Source organism: Pseudochaenichthys georgianus, chromosome 5, assembly GCF_902827115.2.
Source record: "Pseudochaenichthys georgianus chromosome 5, fPseGeo1.2, whole genome shotgun sequence".
Classification (NCBI taxonomy): Eukaryota; Metazoa; Chordata; class Actinopteri; order Perciformes; family Channichthyidae; genus Pseudochaenichthys; species Pseudochaenichthys georgianus.
Genome location: NC_047507.1, coordinates 22464780 through 22487901, shown reverse-complemented (window position 1 = coordinate 22487901; position 23122 = coordinate 22464780). Strand labels below are relative to the sequence as shown.

At 42.0% G+C, this 23122-nt stretch overlaps 1 protein-coding gene across 8 annotated transcripts in view; it reads left to right on the top strand.

Moving 5' to 3' along the window:
• LOC117446722 (inositol 1,4,5-trisphosphate-gated calcium channel ITPR1) overlaps positions 1–23122 on the top strand; it is a 65554-nt gene that overhangs the window by 40985 nt on the left and 1447 nt on the right. For 6 of the 8 annotated variants that reach the window (XM_034083081.2, XM_034083080.2, XM_034083088.2 and 3 more), the window contains 17 exons: positions 5407–5590; positions 5788–6041; positions 7638–7838; positions 7917–8027; positions 8647–8742; positions 8858–9001; positions 9165–9272; positions 9570–9762; positions 11572–11694; positions 14404–14579; positions 15829–15993; positions 16515–16704; positions 16824–16916; positions 18203–18342; positions 19405–19570; positions 21559–21719; positions 22507–22668. In XM_034083081.2, coding sequence (XP_033938972.1) covers positions 5407–5590; positions 5788–6041; positions 7638–7838; positions 7917–8027; positions 8647–8742; positions 8858–9001; positions 9165–9272; positions 9570–9762; positions 11572–11694; positions 14404–14579; positions 15829–15993; positions 16515–16704; positions 16824–16916; positions 18203–18342; positions 19405–19570; positions 21559–21719; positions 22507–22668 — 2667 coding nt within the window. The remainder of the gene's footprint in view (positions 1–5406; positions 5591–5787; positions 6042–7637; positions 7839–7916; positions 8028–8646; positions 8743–8857; positions 9002–9164; positions 9273–9569; positions 9763–11571; positions 11695–14403; positions 14580–15828; positions 15994–16514; positions 16705–16823; positions 16917–18202; positions 18343–19404; positions 19571–21558; positions 21720–22506; positions 22669–23122) is intronic. The other 2 variants (XM_034083083.2, XM_034083087.2) reach the window with 2 other exon arrangements.

Below are 23122 nucleotides of genomic sequence, written 5' to 3'. Positions count from 1 at the left end.
GTTAACTGTTTACTTTTGAATAACTTGTCTGCTAAAACACGCCTGAATCTTCCATTGTAAAACAATACAAATGACACACTTACCTATTTTGCCTACTGTATCTAATCTGCAGTGTTTTAAGTTCATGGACTGTTATCTTCGTGAGGCTCACCTTATCCCACAGTGCATCTGTGTATGATCTGCTACAATTTAGAACACAAGGTACCATGGATGGTTTCCATTACAACAGGATCTACACGTATGTGGGTCAGTGTGCCACCATAGCTGCACATACATTACCAAGGCGGCTCTCCTCCCTCTCATATCCCGCACATATGTTTTTGCTAAAAGGCCAGGCCAGCTGCTGATCCTGTCATTCGTTTTTAAAAATGCAAAAATACAAGATTTTCTTGATGTTGTCACTTATTGCTGATGTGTGCAGGAGGCAACACATGATGTTTCTTCCTTATTTCCCATATTAACCTGAGCAACTCTAGCCCCTCTGTATCATGATGTTTCTCTTTTTAAAGTCTGCAGTATCCGTCTGATGCTTTGTTTATCTCCCTGTCCTTCCAAATGTCTGTCCGTCTGTGTGTTGTTGTGTAAGTACTGGGCTTGCATAATGAGATTAAAGCGAGGAAGCCACTGTGGCGAGATAATGCTTTGGCTTCCCACGGCTGCTGCAGAGCTACGTCACGTGATCCGTCTGCGTTACATAATGCCTGTGTGAATGAACAATGAGGAATGTCTCAGCCTTCAAAACATTCCAGCCTCTCCCTCGATCGCTCGCACTCTTGCCGGCCCAAACTGGGTCATGCTGGGCCTCCGGAACTGGGGCAGTGGGGAGAGAGGGCGGAGGGCCGGGGGAACACAGAGGGGATTGAGGAGAAACTGGAGCTCCTCTCACCCTTGCATTCTTAAGTTTGTTCTGAAAATGGAGGTTTCTTCAGGAGGGGGGGGGGAACTACTCTGCATGCAGTGCTAGAAACGTGCCGCATAGTACAAATATTTGCGTTCTTTGAGTTACTGGATGATTTCCGAAAAAGAAAGTCTTTGCCCTGACAGCTTGAAGCTCAAATTTGTAAAATAAGCATACCTTTTCCGCTTGCTTAAAGTGTCATCAAATGAAAACATGCTGCTTATGCTTTCTGCTCTCTTCAAGAAAGCACTCCAAGGTGTGGGAGTTTTTTCAGTGTCTGCATCCGACATGCCAAGCTGAGCACCTGTTGGGTCTTGGATATCCTGCTCTGGCGTAACGCAGTTAACTAGTCACTGGACCTACGTAGCCCACAGAAATAAAACACGGAATAACTGAAGAGTCTATCCACAGTCACCCATTTACACACTCTCTCATTCTGCTGTCATGCAAAGCCATTACATATGTCCTTGGAAGTCTTGAATATTTTACAGTCAGGGCTTTCTAGACTTGTTGGCTACTCATCACTCGTTTGTATGTCTGTCACATGCCAGCTTTTCTCCTACAGCTATAAGAGAGCTCTAAAAGCTGTACATTGTGTTGTGACAACATTTCACTGGTCAGACATCTGGTGGGCATAGCTGCATAGCATGGCTTCTGTTTCCCTCCAAAACTCTGGCATTGCAGGTGCGTTTGAAAAACACAACAAAGCAATAGACATTTTCTCCCAGGTGAAAAGGAGAGGTGGCTGATTTGTGAAAGGAGGAGATGGAGTTGGAGGACAGCAGAGCTGCATTTGGTTTGCATGTGGTGCTGCCTGATATGAGAGGGAAAGGGAGTGCAAGTATAAATAGCTGTTACATAACATCCCTTTGTTGATGCCAAGTGGCGGAACGGAAGGAGAGAAGGGAAAGCGCTATGACCTTGTTTTTCAGTGTAGTCCGCCCCCACCTCGCCCCACTCAGAGTATGTCTCCATGGATACAGACAGGGACTGTGTTTACCCAACACTGCAGGGGGCCCTTGAGATGCTCCTCTCTCATTCACCCTCCTCTGTTACTGTCCTCCATTCTCTCCTTGACCACCATGTATTAAACCATAACGTCATCCCTCCATCCCACTCCTCTTTCCTAGCCTTTTCCAGTGATGTCAAAACACAGATGGTGTCTTGGTTTTGCATCACAGATTTTGATACTGTTTGTGTAAGGACAAGCATCGATAGGCAGCACTGTGGTTAGACATGACAGTTTAGATTCTCATTTCTGAGTCAGCGTAAGACGCAACCTTGCATTCAATTCTAAGGAAACTATAAATTGAAAGTTAGCTCTGGTGTTTTTCTTCACTGTGATGTTCCAGCTTTATGAACAAGGCTTTGTTTCAGTGACTCACTCAATCCACGAATCTCAGCTCAGTTCTTAGACACAGTGTTCCTGTTTAAAGAAGTACTCTAACAGTCTGCTGGTGCCAGTGAATATGTTCACTGCTGAACCCAATAACTCCCAGCTTCCCAGCGTCCATCAATCAAACACACTCACTTCTACCGCAGTGAAACATAAAAGCTCAGCTAACACTGAACCATGAGATCAAATATCCCTGCTGCATGGTGCGAGTCCTGCCAACAGAATAAGCCCAACCGCACATTAAGGTCCTTACACACCAAAGAACACGTCCCGACGGAACGTCGCCTCAGGTCTCCTGCGTCTTGGCCATGTTTCGCACTGGAACACACGCAAAGACTTCAGCCAACGGCCAAGTGATAGGCAATAACTCTCCTTACCAGCAGGCGGCGGTAGTATGTATTCGTCATTCAAAAGAGACAACAACTGGAAGACAGACTGCGTGATATAAACAAACAACAAATAGTGTGTGTGTTCCATTTTCACTCTACAGCGAGAAGCTCATGGGGCTTTCCCGAACCTGTGTCGAGAGCTGGAGTTAAATGAAATCTCAGATTTGCCTTCTTAATAGTTTGGGTCCCTCACTTCCGTTTTCGCTTCTCACGCCCTGATTCGCTAAGCTGAACAGCCAATCAGAGTGATTTATTTGGCCGACGGCCTTTAGCCGACAGCCTCCCGATTCAACATGTCGAATCGGCAGCGGAAGGTGTCGGCACGGCCTAAAAGACACGACGGTGCGGGACACACCGTGGGTGTTTCTCAATGTCGAGGAAGGCTGCTCCAGAGCCACTATTTCAGGCATACTACGTCATTGAGTGCCGCCGAAGGACTGTTCCAATGTCCAGCATACTTGGAATTCTACCGAGACCGTGCGTAGCGAGAAATTTCGATGCTTTGCGCACGGACCAATTTCCAAATATTTGGCGGAAATCGCGCTCCATTTAAGGCGGGGCCTCGCATATGACGCACACCTGTTAGCCTGTTCCACAATTCTTCGTTTTCCGAGGCTAGGAAGGATTCTTGACTCGCTTCTGAAGCAAGTGACTCGGTAGACATGTGCTACCAAGCAAGCGTCCTCGACATTGAGAAACACCCCAAGACACACCAATCTGAGTAGGGCGACACGATGCTCATCGACGGCCGAAATCGGCTTGGTGTGTAAGGGACTGAAGGCAGTATCTGTAACCTGGGATATCCCTGAGATGTGGACCACAATATTAATAATATGACCGGCATGGGAAAATAACCGTGATTACATAAGAATGAAGTGCAGAGTTTTAGGGAGAATACTGTAAAAGTGCATGTGTGATATATGGGTGTGTCTTCTCAAAATTGGCATGTGCCAGAGAAAAGCTGACCTAGTGTTGGGAGGGTGAAAGTAAGTCAGTGGGCGTGTTAGTGTACTGCTCTTCAACTTGCGTTTGCTTGTACTCTGGGTTTGTGTTTATGTGTGTTTGTGAGTGAGTGAGTTATTTTACAGTTAATGTTGAGGGGGGGTCATCTGTGTGTTTTCTGTGGTCCAATCGATGTGAGTTGATAACCCGGGCCTCATGCATCAACCCCCACCCTGCAGCCCCTTCCTTTAGCAGCCTGTTGGACACTGCTATGTGACCAGTGACACAGAGGTAGAAATGACCGTTGCCCCCCCCCCCTCCTCAGCATGCTGTGAGCTGTAAGTGGCTTGCCAGTGGCGGAGCTAATCCTTCCCTCTGCGCTCTCCACTCTGTCATCTAGTTGTTTATTGCATGATGGCCTCACCCCCCCCCCCCCCCCCCCCCCAAGCTGCTATCTGCTTGTCCCTGAGTGTCGGCAGAGTGTGTACGTGCAGGAGGACTGCTGCTCAGTGGTGGAGGGCCTGGGTGGGGCACTCTGGAATCTGCTTCAGGGCACAAACACAAAGTTATGTCATTGTTTCTCTGCAAGACACCCTGCTAGCTCTGTTCTTTGTTCTCTTATTAAGTTGCATACACACTTGTTTGGCTCCATAATTGGCTGGTCACTTTTTTTGGGAATGAAGTATTATAATCTAAGTCTTCTACATGTAACCCTTTGAATTTTAACATACCATTAAACTTTCCTTGAAGTACAAACCATTTTCTCTTGTGACTTTCGTTTATTTGTTTCCTACAGTCGCCCGGTTTTACATTTAACCTGGAAAGACAGATGGTTATGTAACAACTTTGAGAGCTGGCCTAGATAGTGTCTGATAACATTCCCTCCCTATCTCTCGTTTTCCCGCTCTCAATAATGTTTTTTACAACCCCTAATTCCTTCTTTGGTGTCAGTCTTTTGCCTATACTGTAACTCTTTTTTTTCCCTCTCACACCATCCCTGTTTCTCTATCTGTTGAAGTAGTCCAGGCTTCTCTCTATTGTGTCATGTTTCACCTGTGGTCGAAGCCTTTCCATAGGCTGCAGCAGATAACAACTCTTACATAATCATAACAACAGTCCTGTGGGCTGGGACACGGTGTGTGCATTGCGCCCGTAGGCTGGAAAGTGTTCTGATTTTGCATGACCCCATTTCACTGCCATACAGCGTTTAAACCTTATTACTGCAGTCAATCCAGACTTACAGTACTTCACTTATTAAATAATATGTTGGTGAAGTCCTAGTCAAAACAGTTTCCTGCATATGTATTAGTAAAGTAATTATTAGTCTATGCTACTTAATCCAACATCATGTTCAGTGGTTTTGACCTTATTAGTTACTGCACTCTTTATAACTTACTATTTGCATAATACAACCTTGGTAAGGATGGAGGAGGCAGGATAATATATGTTGACTGTTAAATGTATGTGGTCATTTTTCATTAGTTGAAATGCATTTTTTTTCATTATCAGTTAATCAACTTTTGCTCATTTTGTTTTTAAAGTGTCAGAAGTTAATGAAAGATGTTCAATATAATTTGCCAAACATTTGAAGTGACATCTTTGAATTACAGACTACATTTTTATTTTACATTTTGAAATGCAATAGAGTAAAGCAGAACCAGAGGAGTTTGTTGTTATGCCTAAAGAAAGGATTGACACAATAACTACATGATCTAAATTGTATTTAGCAGACAATAAGATCCATAATATCCTTTATTTCTGTTCTTGTCCCCTGTGTCCAGCGTTCATTCTTTTGCCGTCTCACAGAAGACAAGAAATCAGAGAAGTTCTTCCGAGTCTTTTACGACCGTATGAAGCTGGCTCAGCTGGAGATCAAAGCCACCGTGACAGTTAACACCAGCGACCTGGGAAACAGGAAGAGAGACGATGACAGCCAGGACAAAGACGTGCCTGTTCGCAAAAAAGGTCAGAGGTCATGTACTTTGATCTGAAGTAGGAATTTATTTCAGGATGTTATCAACAAAAGATACAATGAAAAGCTGCAATTCCTTACATTTCTAGAAAATAAACAATTAAATAACTTGTCAATCCAGAGTAGAAAGAGCATTTCTGTTGCTTTTGACTGACTCCTGACTCCCTGCTTGGCTCATGTCTCTGTTCAGCCAGAGACTCAGCAGTGGTCATGACAGAGGATGTGAAAGAGCAGCTACTAGAGGCCTCGTCTGCCACCAAGAAGGCCTTTAACTCTTACCGGCGTGAAGCAGACCCTGAGGATCATTTCAACTCTGCTGACGGCCAGCCCAGCACCGGCGATAAGAACCAGGACGAGGGAGAAATGAGTTTCGTTATCATTATCATGCAACCCATCCTCCGCTTCCTCCAGCTGCTCTGTGAGAATCACAACCGTGACCTACAGGTGGGAGAGACATTACATTACATTACATTGCATTTAGCTGACGCTTTTATCCAAAGCGACTTACAATAAGTACATTCGACCAGGAAGACACAACCTTGAAGAAAACAGAATCATATAAGTACATCAGGTTTCATAGAGCCAAGTATTTCAAGTGCCACTCAACTGGCTTTAGATAAGCCAGTCCTTTATTAGTATATAAGTGCTCTGTTAGCAGTTCTTTGTTAGTCATTCTATCGCTCGAAGTGGAGTCGAAAGAGATGAGTTTTCAGTCTGCGCCGGAAGGTGTGTAAGCTTTCTGCCGTCCTGATTTCAATGGGGAGCTCATTCCACCATTTTGGAGCCAGGATAGCAAACCCACGTGTTTTTGCTGATGGGAACTTGGGTCCCCCTCGCAGAGACGTACTTTTACACTCTGTTACATTACAGATATAGACGAGTGTAGATCACACTTGGCTACAATACCTTCCTTACTTTAGGTAAAGTTGGCCTGTCATATGGTCATATTATGCAGCCAGATATTTTTGGCAGAATTTCTTTATATTAATACAAAAAAAAGAGATGTATATCATATTTATTTAGATATGTACAATCCCTAATTATTAATTAAAGGTGGGGTAGGTAAGTTTGAGAAACTGTCTCGAGATACACTTTTTGTTATATTCTCTTAACATCCCGATAGCAATGAATATCTGAAGTGCTTTGACAAAAAATCCATAAAAAATGTCATCTGTGGAAGCCGTAGTACTGTAAAAAGCACGACCAATCATCTGAGCCGGCCCGGCTAAAGTAACTGGATGGCCTACCTGCCTGTCAGCCTTCCATCTGTGCACAAACTGATCTTGCGCCCTCATCGGTCATGTGCGCGTTCGTGTGTGTTGGAGGAGGGGCTCTGTAAGGAAGTGGCAGATTTCTTCCGGCTGTGTATTTTCAAATTCTAGCGCACTCGAGCTGGTTTCTCCAAAATTACCTACCCCACCTTTAAGCTTGTACGTGTTACTACATCTGAACAATATAATATAATACAATAGGTGATTGCTTTTGGCCAGTTACAGATAATCTAGTTTCAGTTTGGATCTCTATATATTGTCATATGAATGAGGCCAGGTCTGACTTCCTTCTGATAAAATAAAATTAAAAAATGTATTAACTGCTCACTCATGTGTAACGGAGATCTATATTTTAGTTTTTAGGGAGATAAAGCAAGTTAGCCTTGTTGCGTATTTTGCAGAAATGGAGTATAATGTTTGTCTCAGGACTAGCAAAGCTTTGGCTTAAAATAATAGAATCCCTGTAAAATTCCTGTCAGTGCACACAGCACAGCCCACTGGAAAGATTTACAGCACATGAGCTCAACAGTGCAGACGAGGTCTAAACAGAATTATGGGTGCTTACTTGTCTGTCTGTGGTCTTCTTACGATTCTATTCTATTCTAAAACGTATGTTGACCTTTGACAGACAGAGGAGTGTATTGTTAATGGCAGAACTCCTTTTAACCTCTTTTTTTTTATTTGTTTGGTTTATTATTGCTTTGAATCCAGATAGAGTTGAAACAGATATATTCTTGTCAAACAAACCCAACAACTTGTATCTTCTCAGAACTTCCTTCGCTGTCAAAACAACAAAAACAACTACAACCTGGTGTGTGAGACTCTGCAGTTCCTGGACTGTATCTGCGGCAGCACCACAGGTGGTCTCGGTCTGTTGGGACTGTACATCAACGAGAAGAATGTTGCCCTCATCAACCAGACTCTGGAGAGTCTCACAGAGTACTGCCAAGGCCCCTGCCATGAAAACCAGGTACATAAAGAGACCAGCCAAATCTGATGAATGGGACTGTACAAGAACACTTTTTCATAAACACTTTCTTTCTTCCAGAATTGCATTGCCACACACGAGTCCAACGGTATTGATATCATAATTGCCCTGATCCTCAATGACATCAACCCACTTGGGAAAAAGCGGATGGACCTGGTGTTGGAGCTCAAGGTGAGTTAGCTGGGTTGGTGTACTGTGGTACATCCACACGATTCCGTTGCGTACTTCAACGGAGACGCTTCCCATTCACTTTGAATGGGGTGACGTCAAGCTTTGCCGAACTGCATTGTGGTTCCGTCGCGTCGCTTTGCCTCCGTTGCTCGCGTTGAAAGTTGAGAAAAGTTCAACTTTTCAAGCGTCGACGGAAGCGCCAGCCAATTAAATCATATGCCAGTACAAGCGATAGCCAATCAAACCGTGTGCTTGTGTGTCCGGGGCGGGAGATTAATGTGATTGGTTGTTGGTCGCACGCCAGACACGCCCACCAGCAAGCTTCAACGCAACGGAACCGTGTGGACGTACCGGTTTGGAGGAAGGTTCTACATCTTCATCATCCTCTGGGGTCTTGGGCTAAAATAAATTCGAAAAAAAAACTGTGCAGTTGTTTCATTTCACAGCAGGATGTAATATCAGTAACAGGCTACAGGTTCATTCGTCTGAGCTTAACTAGCTTTTGTGCTTGCATGCAAGGCAAATGTTTTCTTTGGATATAGAAACTGACAGTGCTTAAGTTCTTATCTTGGAGTTTTCTTTTCCCCGGCCTGCTTTCTCTCCTTGTTTTCACTCTCAGAACAATGCATCCAAGCTGCTGCTTGCCATCATGGAGAGCCGCCATGACAGTGAAAATGCAGAGAGGATTCTGTACAATATGAGGCCTAAAGAACTGGTGAGGATCTGCTGATGTGCATCTTTTCCTTTTCCCAGTTGCTCTTTACATCTCAAGTAAAAGCGAGCTATTTCCAAGGTTGTTCAGTATCATAAAGGTGTGTTTGTGTGTTCAGGTGGAGGTAATAAAGAAGGCCTATCTGCAGGGCGAGGTAGAGGTTGAAGACACAAACGAGGAGGAGGATAACGGGGAAGAGGAGGAACACGATGCTGCTTCCCCCCGAAATGTGGGACACAATATCTACATTTTAGCCCACCAGGTCAGCACCTCCTCTCAGAAACATGTTTTTTACAATACCACATTGACAATCCTAGAAAACCTTTGTTATAGTATCCATTCATACAGGAATGTAATGAGCCACACATTACCCATGTGATGTCTTTGTGATGAGCTCACTTCTGGTATGTGTGTCCTCTGTACAGTTGGCGCGTCATAATAAGGAGCTGTCTATAATGTTGAAGCCGGGAGGGGCCAACGGCGAGGGAGATGAAGCCTTGGAGTTTTACGCCAACCACACTGCTCAAATAGAGGTTATAACACACAACCATCGCCACAATAACTAGTTAAAGCTATCTGTCGTAACATTTCACGGAAATTCTGAGTCTGGGGGCTTTCCCTCACACAAAGCTTGGAAAGAGGCACCCCAACAACCCTCTTAGTTAACCTGCTTGTTGTCTTGTGTTTGAAAACCACAAAAACTACTATATCTCTAACATATCTTTATACCACAATCTGCCCTGAAGCTGTTTGTATATTCGGTTACAGTTTATTTGCAAATCTACAATAAACCTGCCGATGTCGAGGTGAATGTGGTTGTCTCTGTTCAGATTGTGCGCCAGGACCGCACCATGGAGGAGATAGTGTTCCCCGTGCCCAACATCTGTGAGTTCCTGACCTCTGAATCAAAGCTGCGAGTGTACTACACCACGGAGAGAGACGAGCAGGGCAGCAAGATCAACGACTTCTTCCTGTCAGCAGAGGACCTTTTCAATGAAATGAACTGGCAGAAGAAACTCCGAGGTAGGGTCAACATGTACATGTGTTGCTGCTCATGGTCCTTTAATGCAGGATCACCATTGTACAAAACATAACTATTCCCTAGAGTTTCCTTATTCACTTGATGTTGTCTGTACTGTATAACCTCTTTCTCTGTCGGTTCTTCATAAATTGAAGCTCAATTAGATGAAAAGTGCAATAATGCTCCCAGCTGAGAAAATGGATACACACGATTCAATAACTATGATCATTATTAATCAGAAATATTATCACAAAAAAGTGATCACATGCCCAAAACAAAACTCTAAGCAGCGCAACGTCTTCAGGTTACTTGTTTTGCAACAAAAAACAACTAAGATATATACGATTTTAAAGTATATCAAACTAACTAACTTTAAAACCAGCAAATTCTCAATGTGAGAAATTGGAAGTAAATGCAAAATTGCTCAATAAATGATCCAAACTATTGGCCTATTATTAATACATTTCCCAAATGATTGTCTGTTAATTAGCTAATAGACTAATCGTACAATTGTTTCCATACTGTACTGCTTTGGACAAGGTGTACTGTTGACAATAATCTACATATAAGCTACAATCGTAGATGACAGGAGTGGTGGGTGGGAAATGCAACCGCATAATGATTAATTTGACTTTTCCATTTATCATGACCAATTTTTAGTCTCCAAATTAACTATATATTTTGTTGTGTGTCAAATGAGGGACTGCGTGTCCTAATCCTAGGGACTGTTGACATGTCTAGGATGCTGGGATAGGCCTTTAAATCCGGCGGGCCTGAACAGGATAAGCGGGTATGGAAGCATGCGTCCCCACCTCGACAGCAGGGCTAACAATGTCATCCTGCGTGTTTACATGTTTCCACTGTCTAAACGCAGACAGGGGCTTTCCACATTCTTTGAGCCGTGAAACATTTGTACAGTAATCTTATGAATCACAACTGATAGTGTGCTCACACACACACACACACACACACACACACACACACACACACTCAGTCACAGTTCTAATTCAGATATGAGACTGCATAACCCACACAAAGCTATATTTTGTCTCTCACTCAGAACAGGGGATGGACAGAGAAAAGTCCCTGCATCTGTTTCTCTTTTCCACTAATGCCAAATAATTGAAAATGTTCTATTAAAAGTTAGAATGTCAAAGGTCAAAGTTGCTTGAGTTTCTTCTTTATTTGAGCTTTATTATACTGTGAACATTTGCACATGCTTTATTAAGAATGGTGGCTGTTTGAAGTTCTGTCTAGTACTCCCTATGTCATTGCTGTCAAAGTACTGTCCATGCCCTTACAATCTTGTTCACGCATTTTCAAGATTCAAGGCTTTTATTGTCATTCGTGCATAGCTACAGTGTAGTTATGTCGATTAAAATATTAGGTCCCAGGCTCCTCCAACAGTGCAACACAATAAACCAGATAAAAAAGTAAATACAATCAAATAGAATAGAAGTATTGCCATAAGAGTCTATATACAAGTGATACATAATGTGTGAGTTGCAAACAGGTGAATGTTATGGATGTTAATAGTTCAGGTGTTTAACAGTCTTATGGCCTGTGGGTGATGATCCATTTTAAAGTGCTGCAACAATTAGTCATTTAAACTGTTAAAACTCAGTTGAAACATTTATCATCATTACAAATATTATCAAATCCTGGTGTGTTTATTTTGAAGATTTGCTGCTTAAAATATACTTTGCTTTGGACTGGTGATTGGGCAATACAAGCAATCTGATGTTTTGGGGTTTTTTGAATTGAAGTGAGCAAATGTAAGAGACATGTTCTACTTTCTCTCTTCTGCTCAGCCCAACCCGTGCTGTACTGGTGCTCCCGGAACATGTCGGTGTGGAGCAACGTTTCCTTCAACCTGGCTGTGCTCATGAACCTGCTGGTCTGCTTCTTCTACCCCCTGGAGGGGATACATGCAGGTCAGTCGCAAATGAGAAGAAATCTGACCGTGAGATCAAGCTTTTTAAAAATGAGCCCGGACCCTGCTGACATCCTGTCATTAATACATCTGTAAGATCTCACTCCACATCTCCAGACTTTATCATTTTGAATAATATGTACGCTCTTTTTCTGTGAATTGTAATTCAGCTTAGTCCTCGTCCTTTTTGGTGCATATGAAACCTTTACTGTTTTATAGTGAATCATGTTGTGCATGCGGATGTTGTATTGATGCTTCTTAGATAGAAGCTTATTTGAATGCATTGCACTCAGACTGATTTTGAAACCAGGGTCAGACAAAGGTGATGCGCTCAGCAATGCAGAACAGGAAGAACAAGGGCTTGCTGACGTGTTGTTCCGCTGCAAAAAGGCCATGATCTTTTTCAGCCTGCTTTTTTATGGCCTATTGAAAAGATGTGAAAAAGATCTGAGGTTTTCTACAGTGATATTTAAAAATTGGAGCATTCATTTCTAAGAAAATCTAAGTCGTGAATATACATCCAGTGATTAGACAGTAAGGAGTTGTAAAGTCATGTCACATGATGAAGTCACACACAAATAAAGTTTTAGACGAGCTGACTCTCAGTCCAGCCTCAGCATTGACCCACTGATCCCTTGTTTACAACAATGCTCTAAATACCTGACTAGGATTAGGAGCAGGATCTGAGTATCGCTCTCCTTTTGTGTACACACACACACACACACACACACACACACACACACACACACACACACACACACACACACACACACACACACACACACACACACACACACACACACACACACACACACACACACACACACAGGAGCACTCCGTGTCATTTTCAGTCGTGCAAACAAAGCTTGCATTGGATCAGGTGATTCAAATACATGGACATTGGACATACATCATGTGTTCATACTTCAAACAAGGCAAGCTACTCAGCGAATAGAAATCCTCCTCAGTGATGTTTTCCTTTTCTGTCTGTTGATTTGTTCGTCCCTTCTAAGAGTGTGTCGTGATCAAAAGTATGCACATTTGAATCTATGAGATTAAGAATGCAATCTCAGACATCATAAAACAACTAATGTCTCCTTTACCTACATCTCATATTAGTTCTTTACGAACCCAGATACAAAAAATGAACCCATGTATATTGTGTTATTATATTTGTATAACACATGGTTAGTAAAAGGAGGGAGTCTAGCCTGCAGGTCATTTCTAAAGGGCCATAATAAAATAGACTCCTTTTTCAAGTGTCAGTCTGTACATGTGGTCTGTACTGTACACACCTTTAAGGTCAGTTGTATTGATTTTCTAGTAAATTACAAAAAATACAAAAAAACAAGTAAGCCTAAATATGATATTCAGTAATTCATACAATCATATGTTTTACTTTGTGACAAAAGAACAATTACATGTTGTCTTTAGTTATTGAGTGCACAGCATGAGTAAAGGCTGACTGTTCCCGCTCTTCCCTCTCTTCTCTTCTTAAGCATCTTTGAGTTGTTAAAAGCGCTATATAAATAAAATGCATTATTATTATTATTATTCCCTGGAACTCTTTCTGTGTGCAAAACATCATCACGTACGACTCCAGCATACCTTTGGCCTGCTTTTACAGGCACTTTTACGGCTTTGGGCCCCTGCCTTCTCTCTCTCTCTCTCTCTCTCTCTCTCTCTCTCTCTCTCTCTCTCTCTCTCTCTCTCTCTCTCTCTCTCTCTCTCTCTCTCTCTCTCTCTCTCTCAGACACACACTGGTGTCCACCCTCCTTTGCTCAGAGCTTTAGACTGAGTGTAATAAGAACAGGAGATACAGGGCAGGGTTCTCTGACTGTATGCATGGCTGACTGCCATTGGACGTAGTGCCTCCTCAACTGTGGATTGTACAGATGTTCACGCACAACCATTAAACTGAAGTGCATGGTAGCTACAGAGCCCCTGTTGAGTCTGTCACATCACCGGAGCTGCGTGTTGCGTGTTGCTCCCTGCTCGCTTCCTCATGAATCTTTCAGCTGAGGTATTTTTAGAGATCGCTGTTATGTAAGTGGCACCTGTCATGTGATCTCCACAGGGATTGGGAGGGAGAGCAATTTAGAGGAAGGGAGAGAGGGAAGGAGACAGAGTTAAGCAAGGTGGGAGGAGAGGAGAGTCCCCTTACCCGCAGTACCCCCCTTCTGCTTTCTCATCATCTTTCTGTCTTGTATTAATCCTTGAAGTTATGCTTTATTTGTACTTCTTCTTTCACCGTTTCCTCTTGATGTCCTTCTACCTTCCTAACATTATTACACAGTTGTGTGTTTCTGTTACTCAAAATGTGCTTACAAACATACAGACTTGCACACATGTTAGCTTTATGTTTTAATAAAGGGATGGTGAGTAGAAGGGGCAGCAGGTTGGGTGTGTCCCTGTTTTAGCCTGAGTGATATTCTGCCACATGCAACCCCTTTCACTAATCCTGGATTTACCCTGAGATCATTTGGAAGCTTCAGGTAGGCTCTCACTAAAGCTTAAAACACACATACATCAACAATTATGTCATATACTTTTTGGGTGTTATATAACTGGCTCTCTTTCAGTACAAAGTCTCACTAATGAAGGCCTGAGGCCTGCCTGAGAGGCAGAACTTGCCTTCAAATACAGCACTTTTAGCAAGTATCCTTAATGGCTTGCATTTGCATTATTACATACATTTATTTCTGAGCAGGTATGCTGGATCCCCACCTCTCTGCGCTGCTGTGGATGGGAGTCTTTGCCACCATGATCATTGTGATCATCATGCCCCAACCGCTGGGCATCCGTGCCCTCGTCATCATCACAATCCTCCGTCTCATCTTCTCTGTTGGCCTGGAGCCAACACTCTTCCTTCTGGGTGCCTTCAATGTGAGTATTCTAAAGGGTCTCTTCAGCAACTTAGCAGGGGTTACCCAGCTTCTGAGTGATCCATTGCTGACATTTTGTTTTGCAATCCCAATATGTTTAAAACAGAAATGTAATTGTGTAAAGCTGAAACAATAAATGGGTTATGTATGTATTAATCAAACCAAAAAACATTCCGTACTATTTTCATAATTATCTACTGTATGACTACTCACTATGCATGAAAACGGTTGACTTTGTTTGAGCACCTCATTCAATTAATTTACTTCCATTTTATTGGTTTAAAGGCAGACATCTCAAAATGTGGGGGGAAAATTTCAAAACTCTCTGCATGGCAAGATTCAACTTAGTACACGTTTATGTTTTCCATTTATTTTGCATGAGCTGACACTTTGACATGTTCTCATCTGTCCAGTGTGGAATAGTGTGTGTTTGTCTGGTAAATAAAAAACATTCCCCAGATAAATGCTAAAAACATACCATCTATTTTCTACTACTTTCAAATACTGAGAAACTCGCACCACACTAGTTCCAGTTCTCCTTTCAGCTCTCACTCAGGCTGGTGCCCACTTAGCAGGCCGGCGCCCCGCTCTGCCTGCGGTGTCGCCCCCTGTCCCTTCAACCTCTCCTTGGCAGAGCCCTGCTGTGCTTTTGGGTGTGAAGTGCGTCACTGGACCCAAGAGGGAGTGACACCACCCCTGCAGCCGCTAGAGATTTCTAGATGTGCTCTTAAACACATACACACACACACAAAATAAAGTCACAAAATAAACACACTCATTTTTACTCTCAATCTCTATGTTGACATGTACACAAGAAAGCGATCACATAGAAAATCAGAGAACACGTCACAATGGACTGCAGTAACGCTTATAAAATCTAGTTTATAAGCAACGGACCAAAAGTCGTTTACTTTCATTTTTAAATAGTGTTATTTTCCTTTTTTATCTTCTCATCTTTTCTATGCCTCTTCCCACTGCTGTCACAGTTATACTTTCCCTGCACTAAATATACATCCGGTACATGCACTCTTGTTAAGTGAGCTCATGATCAAGAAGTCAGTTTCTTTTTCATGTGGATTCGTGTTGAGTCTTGTTTACATGACATTTTGATAAAGTGTGTCCTCATTGAGCTTAAAAAAACGACACCCACCATGCTGAAATGTTTTTACCATGCCTGCGTCCCCTTAAGGAAGGCAATCCGTGATTATCCTTTATTCTTGTTATTAAGGAGAGTTGCTTTTGTCTTCCAGGTGTGCAATAAAATCATCTTCCTGATAAGTTTCGTGGGGAACCGAGGAACCTTCACACGAGGCTACAAAGCAATGGTGTTGGACGTTGAGTTCCTCTACCACCTCCTTTACCTCATCATATGCTCTCTGGGGGTGTTTGTCCACGTCTTTTTCTACAGCTTGCTGGTGAGAGACGCACACACACACACACCTTGAGAACACACACATTCTAAGAATCCTTTAACACCTTTGCAAACACACACACAGAACTTACTCAGGAGGGCTAACTCTGAGTAAAACCATGTGTCAAATTGACTCTGAATGAAGCATTAGCTTTCCATCATGGTGCATTCAAGGACATATACTTTCAAGCCAGAAGGGACCATATTTGGTTCTGTAATGATGTTTCTGTTGTTGTTTTGTTCTTGTTGTTGGGCTGTTTAGTGCCGTGCACCAGTGCCTCAGGTCTGCTTTATATTGTGTCAGACTGAATATGCCAGTATTTCAAGATGTTTTCCATTTGCATAGGCCAATGCAGCTTTATCTGCAGAAGCAGCGCACCATAAGTACTTATTTTATTACAAGATGCTGAAAACTAGTTATGCATGTTAGACAAAAAAAACTATTGATTTAGTGTAAAAGCAGAATGTATAAAAGCCACATAATGTGTATCTCTTTGAATCGTAACATGTGCTTTGCTCCTGTAGCTGTTCGACCTGGTATACAGAGAAGAGACTTTGCTGAATGTTATCAAGAGTGTGACTCGTAATGGACGCTCCATCGTGCTCACCGCTGTGCTGGCTCTCATCCTGGTCTACCTGTTTTCCATTGTTGGATACATTTTCTTCAAGGACGACTTTATCCTGGAGGTGGATCGTCTCCCCAACACAACTCTGAGTGAGGACAGACTTCTGTCATTTGCCATTTTTACAAACAGTCCTAAAGGAATATTGATTTTAAGTTTTTCATTTTGATCAGACAAGAAAATGTAAGCACTGTCTCTTCCGACTTTCTAGAAAATGGAGCCAGTTTGGCTAGTGAGTTTCTGTCTGCAGGAATGTGTCAGGGAGGGAATGATGAGAACTGCACCACAGAAGCCCCGCAGGAAGGTAATTTATACTGCAACAATGGGTTTAACAGCATGAAGATTGTGTCTTTATCTAAATATTTAAATCCCTAAAAAGCTTTGTTCTTCTGCCAATTTCCTGCGACTAAATTAAAACAACATTCTTAAAATATCTACATAGTATCCAATTCCAGTTTAAAGGGTTAATGTTAGTTGCAAAGTTAGAAAAAGCCTGGGTTTAAGGTTTTTCTAGATTATCCTAGATATTTCAATTAACACACATTTCCTTGTGACCTCTCCAGCTCTCATGTGATATTCGTTTGTGATCCATTTGAATAAAAACAAAGAAAAACAGCATCAGTTTCTTTCCCTTAGACATTAAAAGGATCAACACAGTTAGCAAGGATCATGATATGTTGTTTCCTGTCCAACATTTGAATATCTCTTAGGTTATTCTTCAATGACCTACAAACGTTATCGAATTGGATAAATCTTTTGGAAATGTTAATCTTTGTTTTTCTGTTTAGCTCAGAACAACAAGTTCAACCAAGGCCATTTGTACATTTCATCTCAACAAAAACACTTTTGCTTCGACTAACCGCCTTCAAACTGTCCCCCAAAACATGTAAACAAGGTTACAACAGATAAAAGGTTCTGCTACTAAGTCAAGGATATTTAAAAAGTAGTACCTTATTTACACAGAGACATACAATCCCACTCATACACAGATTACAGATATTTTGCCCTCAGAAAATATCATCAGGCGTCTTTAATAATTTGACGATGCCTGATGAAGGTCTCTGTTATATTGAAATGTAATAAATCATACCTTTCTTCTTCCGTGAAACAATAAAATAAGTTTCTTAAGTGGTACTCTTGTGGTAGTCTTCAGGGACTGGTCAGATTTCTGTCCCCAGAGACAGAACTAAACATGGAGAAGTAGCGTTCAGTTATTATGCTCCAAATATCTGGAACAAACTCCCAGAAACCTGCAGGTCCGCTGCAACTCTGACTATTTTTAAATCCAGGCTGAAGACTTTTCTTTTTGTCGCTGCTTTTAATTGAACTATTCACATCTTAAACTGCACTTTAACTTTTATCCATGTATTTTTTCTTTTAATGTTTATTTTACTAGCTTTTCTTTTTAATGACTGATTTTAAATGCCATTTTCTTAATGTCTTTCATTTTTTGTAAAGCACTTTGAATTGCCTTGTGTTGAAAAGTGCTATATAGATAAACTTGCCTTGCCTTACTTTTATGTCATGATATACATTTTATTATAGATGTAATGAATAGATAAGGATTTCCTTTCCTTTTGGCTTCCTTAGATTTGGGGCAGAACATTGAGGTGGAAAGCAGCATGGAGCGGACGTGCGACTCTCTACTCATGTGCATCGTCACTGTGCTGAGTCATGGCTTGAGGAGTGGGGGGGGGGTCGGGGATGTGCTCCGCAAGCCTTCCAAAGAGGTACATGCTACTCTAATTAGGCGCCTTACCCTACGTGTGTGTGTGTGTGTGTGTGTGTGTGTGTGTGTGTGTGTGTGTGTGTGTGTGTGTGTGTGTGTGTGTGTGTGTGTGTGTGTGTGTGTGTGTGTGTGTGTGTGTGTGTGTGTGTGTGTGTGTGTGTGTGTGTGTGTGTGTGTGTGTGTGTGTGTGTGTGTGTGTGTGTGTGTGTGTGTGTGTGTGTGTGTGTGTGTGTGTGTGTGTGTGTGTGTGTGTGTGTGTGTGTGTGTGTGTGGGTGTGTGTGTGTGTGTGTGTGTGTGTGTGTGTGTGTGTGTGTGTGTGTGTGTGTGTGTGTGTGTGTGTGTGTGTGTGTGTGTGTGTGTGTGTGTGTGTGTGTGTGTGTGTGTGTGTGTGTGTGTGTGTGTACGTGCGTAGCTGCAGCGAGGGTCATGTGAGCTGGCTACAAACTCACCCCGCGCTGAACTTGTTTTTAAAAAAGGTTTCACAATGTTTCCTTGCAGCTGCTCTGCCTCCGCCTGTTTTGGGAATTGAACATCAAGATAGATTTCCACCGAATACAGGCTCAACCACTAATGATGTCATAAGAGGATGTGAATGTCTTGCACGTATGAACAGCATAATGCAACAAGGGCCTGCATATGTGAGACTGCACTCGGCGAGCATTACTTTAAAGATGATTAACTAGAAGTGGAAAATTAGTGAATGAAACGATGTACTTACAGCACAGTTTGAAGTCATTGTAGCTCAATTTGCTAATGATGTAAAGTAGAACATCTCTATTTAAACTGTGTCTGACCTAGACAGAAACAGGCTGCATCTGGTTGATCGGCCAATAGTGTTTTATATTAACATCATGATCATTTCCCCAAACATATGTTTATTTATGTAAAGACCTGCCCTTTGGCTCATACATTGAAATGGGACAATCATTTCACTCTTTGTCGATGCTGTACAATCAAAATAAACTAATTATTATGATCTGTTATTCTCTAGTCACTACGTCTAAATAATAATTGTGCAGAAGTTACTGATTTACTCATTTTTGTTTCCTGTTCCTTTCAAAGGAGCCTCTGTTTGCAGCCAGAGTGATTTACGACCTGCTGTTCTTCTTCATGGTCATCATCATAGTCCTCAACCTCATCTTTGGCGTTATCATCGATACCTTTGCTGACCTGAGGAGTGAAAAACAGAAGAAAGAAGAAGTCCTGAAGACGACCTGCTTTATCTGCGGTAAGACTTCTCTGATCTGTTGATACAATTATTTGTCGGCCTCCTAACTAAGAATAGTAACCTTGTGAGTCTGTTCTTACTATATAGTTCCTGTGTCTTTTAACTCATATTTAGATATATTCACAATCATCCCAATAATGTGAATTCAGCAAAATCAACCTATTTTGAGTGTTTTGAATCCGAATCCACAAACATATTCATATGTCCTTTCATCTCTACACATCTAGCTTTTATTATTTTTGGCACAGCTCTCTTTGCCAAGCAGTCAGCATGTTCTGATCCATCCTCTAACTTCCAAGTGCCAGGATTACTTCTGTAATCCTTAGGGCATCCTGTCTGCCTGGTATAGGTCTGTGCTCTGTTGTTGTAATGACTCTATTGCAACGTTTCTGTGCGTCATTAGCACTCTTCAACAGTTAAACTCGTCTCACTAGGTTACTTTAATTCCCAAAGTCTGAACGTTTGATTTCTTGTTGTGATTGTGGTGTGGACTGTGTTTGCATGGTGTTTTTCTTCACTCCCCTACCCTCTCTCCCTCCCCCTGTTTCACTTAGCTGTCGTTCCAAAGAAGGCTGAGTCATGAGAGCTTCCTGCCACTGCTCTGCTCGCCTCCATAATTCATGTCTGTCTCACACGCACACATTTTCTCCCACTACCTCACACACACTTCATTTTCAAACCATATGTTTGGGCATCTATACTCATTGTGTGACCCTCTGCATTTCCTTATATGTACATTATATTTGTGAGTGCCTAAAAAAAGGACACCGTGCTGCTGAGAATGTGACGGACTGTAAAGTACATATGTGTGAGCCCAAGAAGACGTGCTGCGTGTGAGCGTGTGTGCGTGTTGGGTCAGGCTGTCGGGACGAGTGGTAAACATATGGATGAAAACAGCATTATGTCACCCAGCCAGCCAGCAGCTCCTCTGACTCACTCGTGTTAAAGAAGGCCAGGCCACATGGGGAGCTGCCGTCTCTATGGTTTCCTGAAGAACCACAAGGGAACAGGAGATGCAGAGATTAGGAGCCGACCTCCGCAGGCTTAAGGGGCTCTCCATCCTCTCCAGCTTGCTTTTATGAGACATCGATCGTTCTCTCAATCTTAGTTTGAAGGTCTGGAGACAATGATTATGATGTGAACCTCCTGCCATGGTTTCATTTGTACCCGGAGCTAAAATAATTTCTGTTCAGGAAATCAGGCATAAATAATGTCATGTATTTGGATTAAAGTACTCTGTCTTTAAAACACATATTAATTAATTTCACCATAAAGCCTTCTTGATTTTATCATACATTTGTTCACCCTTTTGAGCTTAAAACAATTCCCTTCCCTTCTCTTTGTTCTGATGAATCAGTGCCTTAACTCTCATTATAATAACCATATTTAGGTATCAATGTTATTGCATCAGTCATATATTATAAAAGTATTATTGTATGCCTACATGTGTACTATATCCTGACATTAGCCATATTTTCAGATACTTTTTATTTTGAAATGATTAAAAGACAAGGAAATACAGTTCATGCCCACACAGGACAGAAGAATGCCGTGTGTACAGGGAGGGAACAATGTGACATCTCTCATTTTTGAAGACAGGAAAAGGAATAATAATATCAACAATATTGTTGAAATTTCAAATGAGAGATAAGACTTGTTTTATCTCTAATGTGTTCCCCTTAATTGAGGCAGTATATATATAAAACAATCTGTAAAGCAGATTTGGTGGGCTAAATAGGGAAGCTTACCCAATATGTAATTTGTTCTCTTGTTTCTTTTGTAAATGAGACCTTTACATCAATGACACTTGAATACATGTTTTCATTTACTTTACATATGTTCTTGTCACCTTCACACTTTGTCACAAAGTGTCATGTTCCCCTCACCAACATCAGAAACTGCTACTCTAGAGGCTGGCCATTTTTTTTTCTTAAAGCTACTTTTCAAACTTTGTACCATTAAAACATTTGTTATTCCCCCTTGTACAGGTCTGGAGCGGGACAAGTTTGACAACAAGACGGTGACTTTTGAAGAGCACTTCAAAGAGGAGCACAACATGTGGCACTACCTCTTTTTTATTGTGCTGGTAAAAGTTAAAGACTCCACCGAATACACAGGACCCGAGAGCTACGTGGCTGAGATGATCGAGGTGAACGAAAAGCATTGAAACACTCTCAAACAAACACACACTTTTCAGTGCAGGCCTAATTTGTGTAATGAGATCAGGAGCAACAGGATGGTTGTCTACAGGGAATACAAATAGTAAAAAAACATGTTTTTCAGCACGGAAATGTTTGTCCGGTCCACTAAGTTACTTCACAGCTTGATGCTCTATATTTCGTCCTTGTATAGACATTCTGTGTGCCTGTGCTGCTTCTGTCGATGCTGTTCTGGGGCAGCAATGCAGAATGAATGAACAATCAGATGGGCCTTTACATTTGTGTCACGTTTCTGTTACAGTAAAGATGTTGGGTAATACTTTGGAGTCAGAATGGTAAACCTGTACAGACATGTCTCACACACCTTTGAACACTAATGTGTTCCTCTTTTCTTATCTCAACTGACAGACATTCCGCTCATCAAATGTAATCACGCAAACAGACTTGTGCAGGCAAACAGGAAGACAGTAGTTGACGGGCCATGAGTTGCCGTGTAACCCTAAAACTGATCAACGAATGATAAGTAATCGTTGGTCAGTTCGCTGGTATTTGCTTAGTTTAAGATCATTCACTCCCCATTGTTACTCCTGTGGCAATATACCATGCAGGCATATTTCTTCAAAAACAGACGGATGCCATTGTGAAATCAGATTCAAGCCCTTGATTTCCAAACAAGCTCCTGTTTAAAATTACCAATACTTTTTTGACATGACGTAACTTTAACAATTCCTAGTAAATGTACTGAAGTCAGTGGTGGATGTGCTTGGTCGACCACAGGAGCACAACCTGGACTGGTTCCCACGAATGCGAGCCATGTCACTGGTGAGCAGTGATGCAGAGGGGGAGCAAAATGAAATCAGGAACCTGCAGGAGAAGCTGGAGTCCACCATGAGGCTGGTGTGCAACCTGTCAGGACAGCTGACTGAGCTCAAGGAGCAGGTGACAGTTTGTTGTACACTAACATTTGAACAGGTTGCCTTTTTTCAGATTCATTTAGCCTTTGGTAATGTTTTGACAACCTCCACCCTAGTACTGTGGTTACTCACAACCACAACGCTGTTTATATGGGAAAGGCCATTAAGGACTAGTTACATTTTTATAAATATCAATACAATTACCATTACATTACCACCACAATCATTATTTGAGTATAAAATGATTAGGATGTGGCGATCGATACCTCTGTAAATTGAAAGCTCCTTCCAGCAACCAGTTAGCGTAGCTTAGCTTGAAGAATGGGAAATTGCTAGCCTGACTCGTTCCAAAATAAACAAAACGTGCCTACCAACCACTATAAAGCTACCTAATGTAAAAACCCTGTAAAACCACAACATATCAGTTTTTGTCTATTTGACATTTTGCATTAATTTGTATCCATGTCTGCTAATTTGTA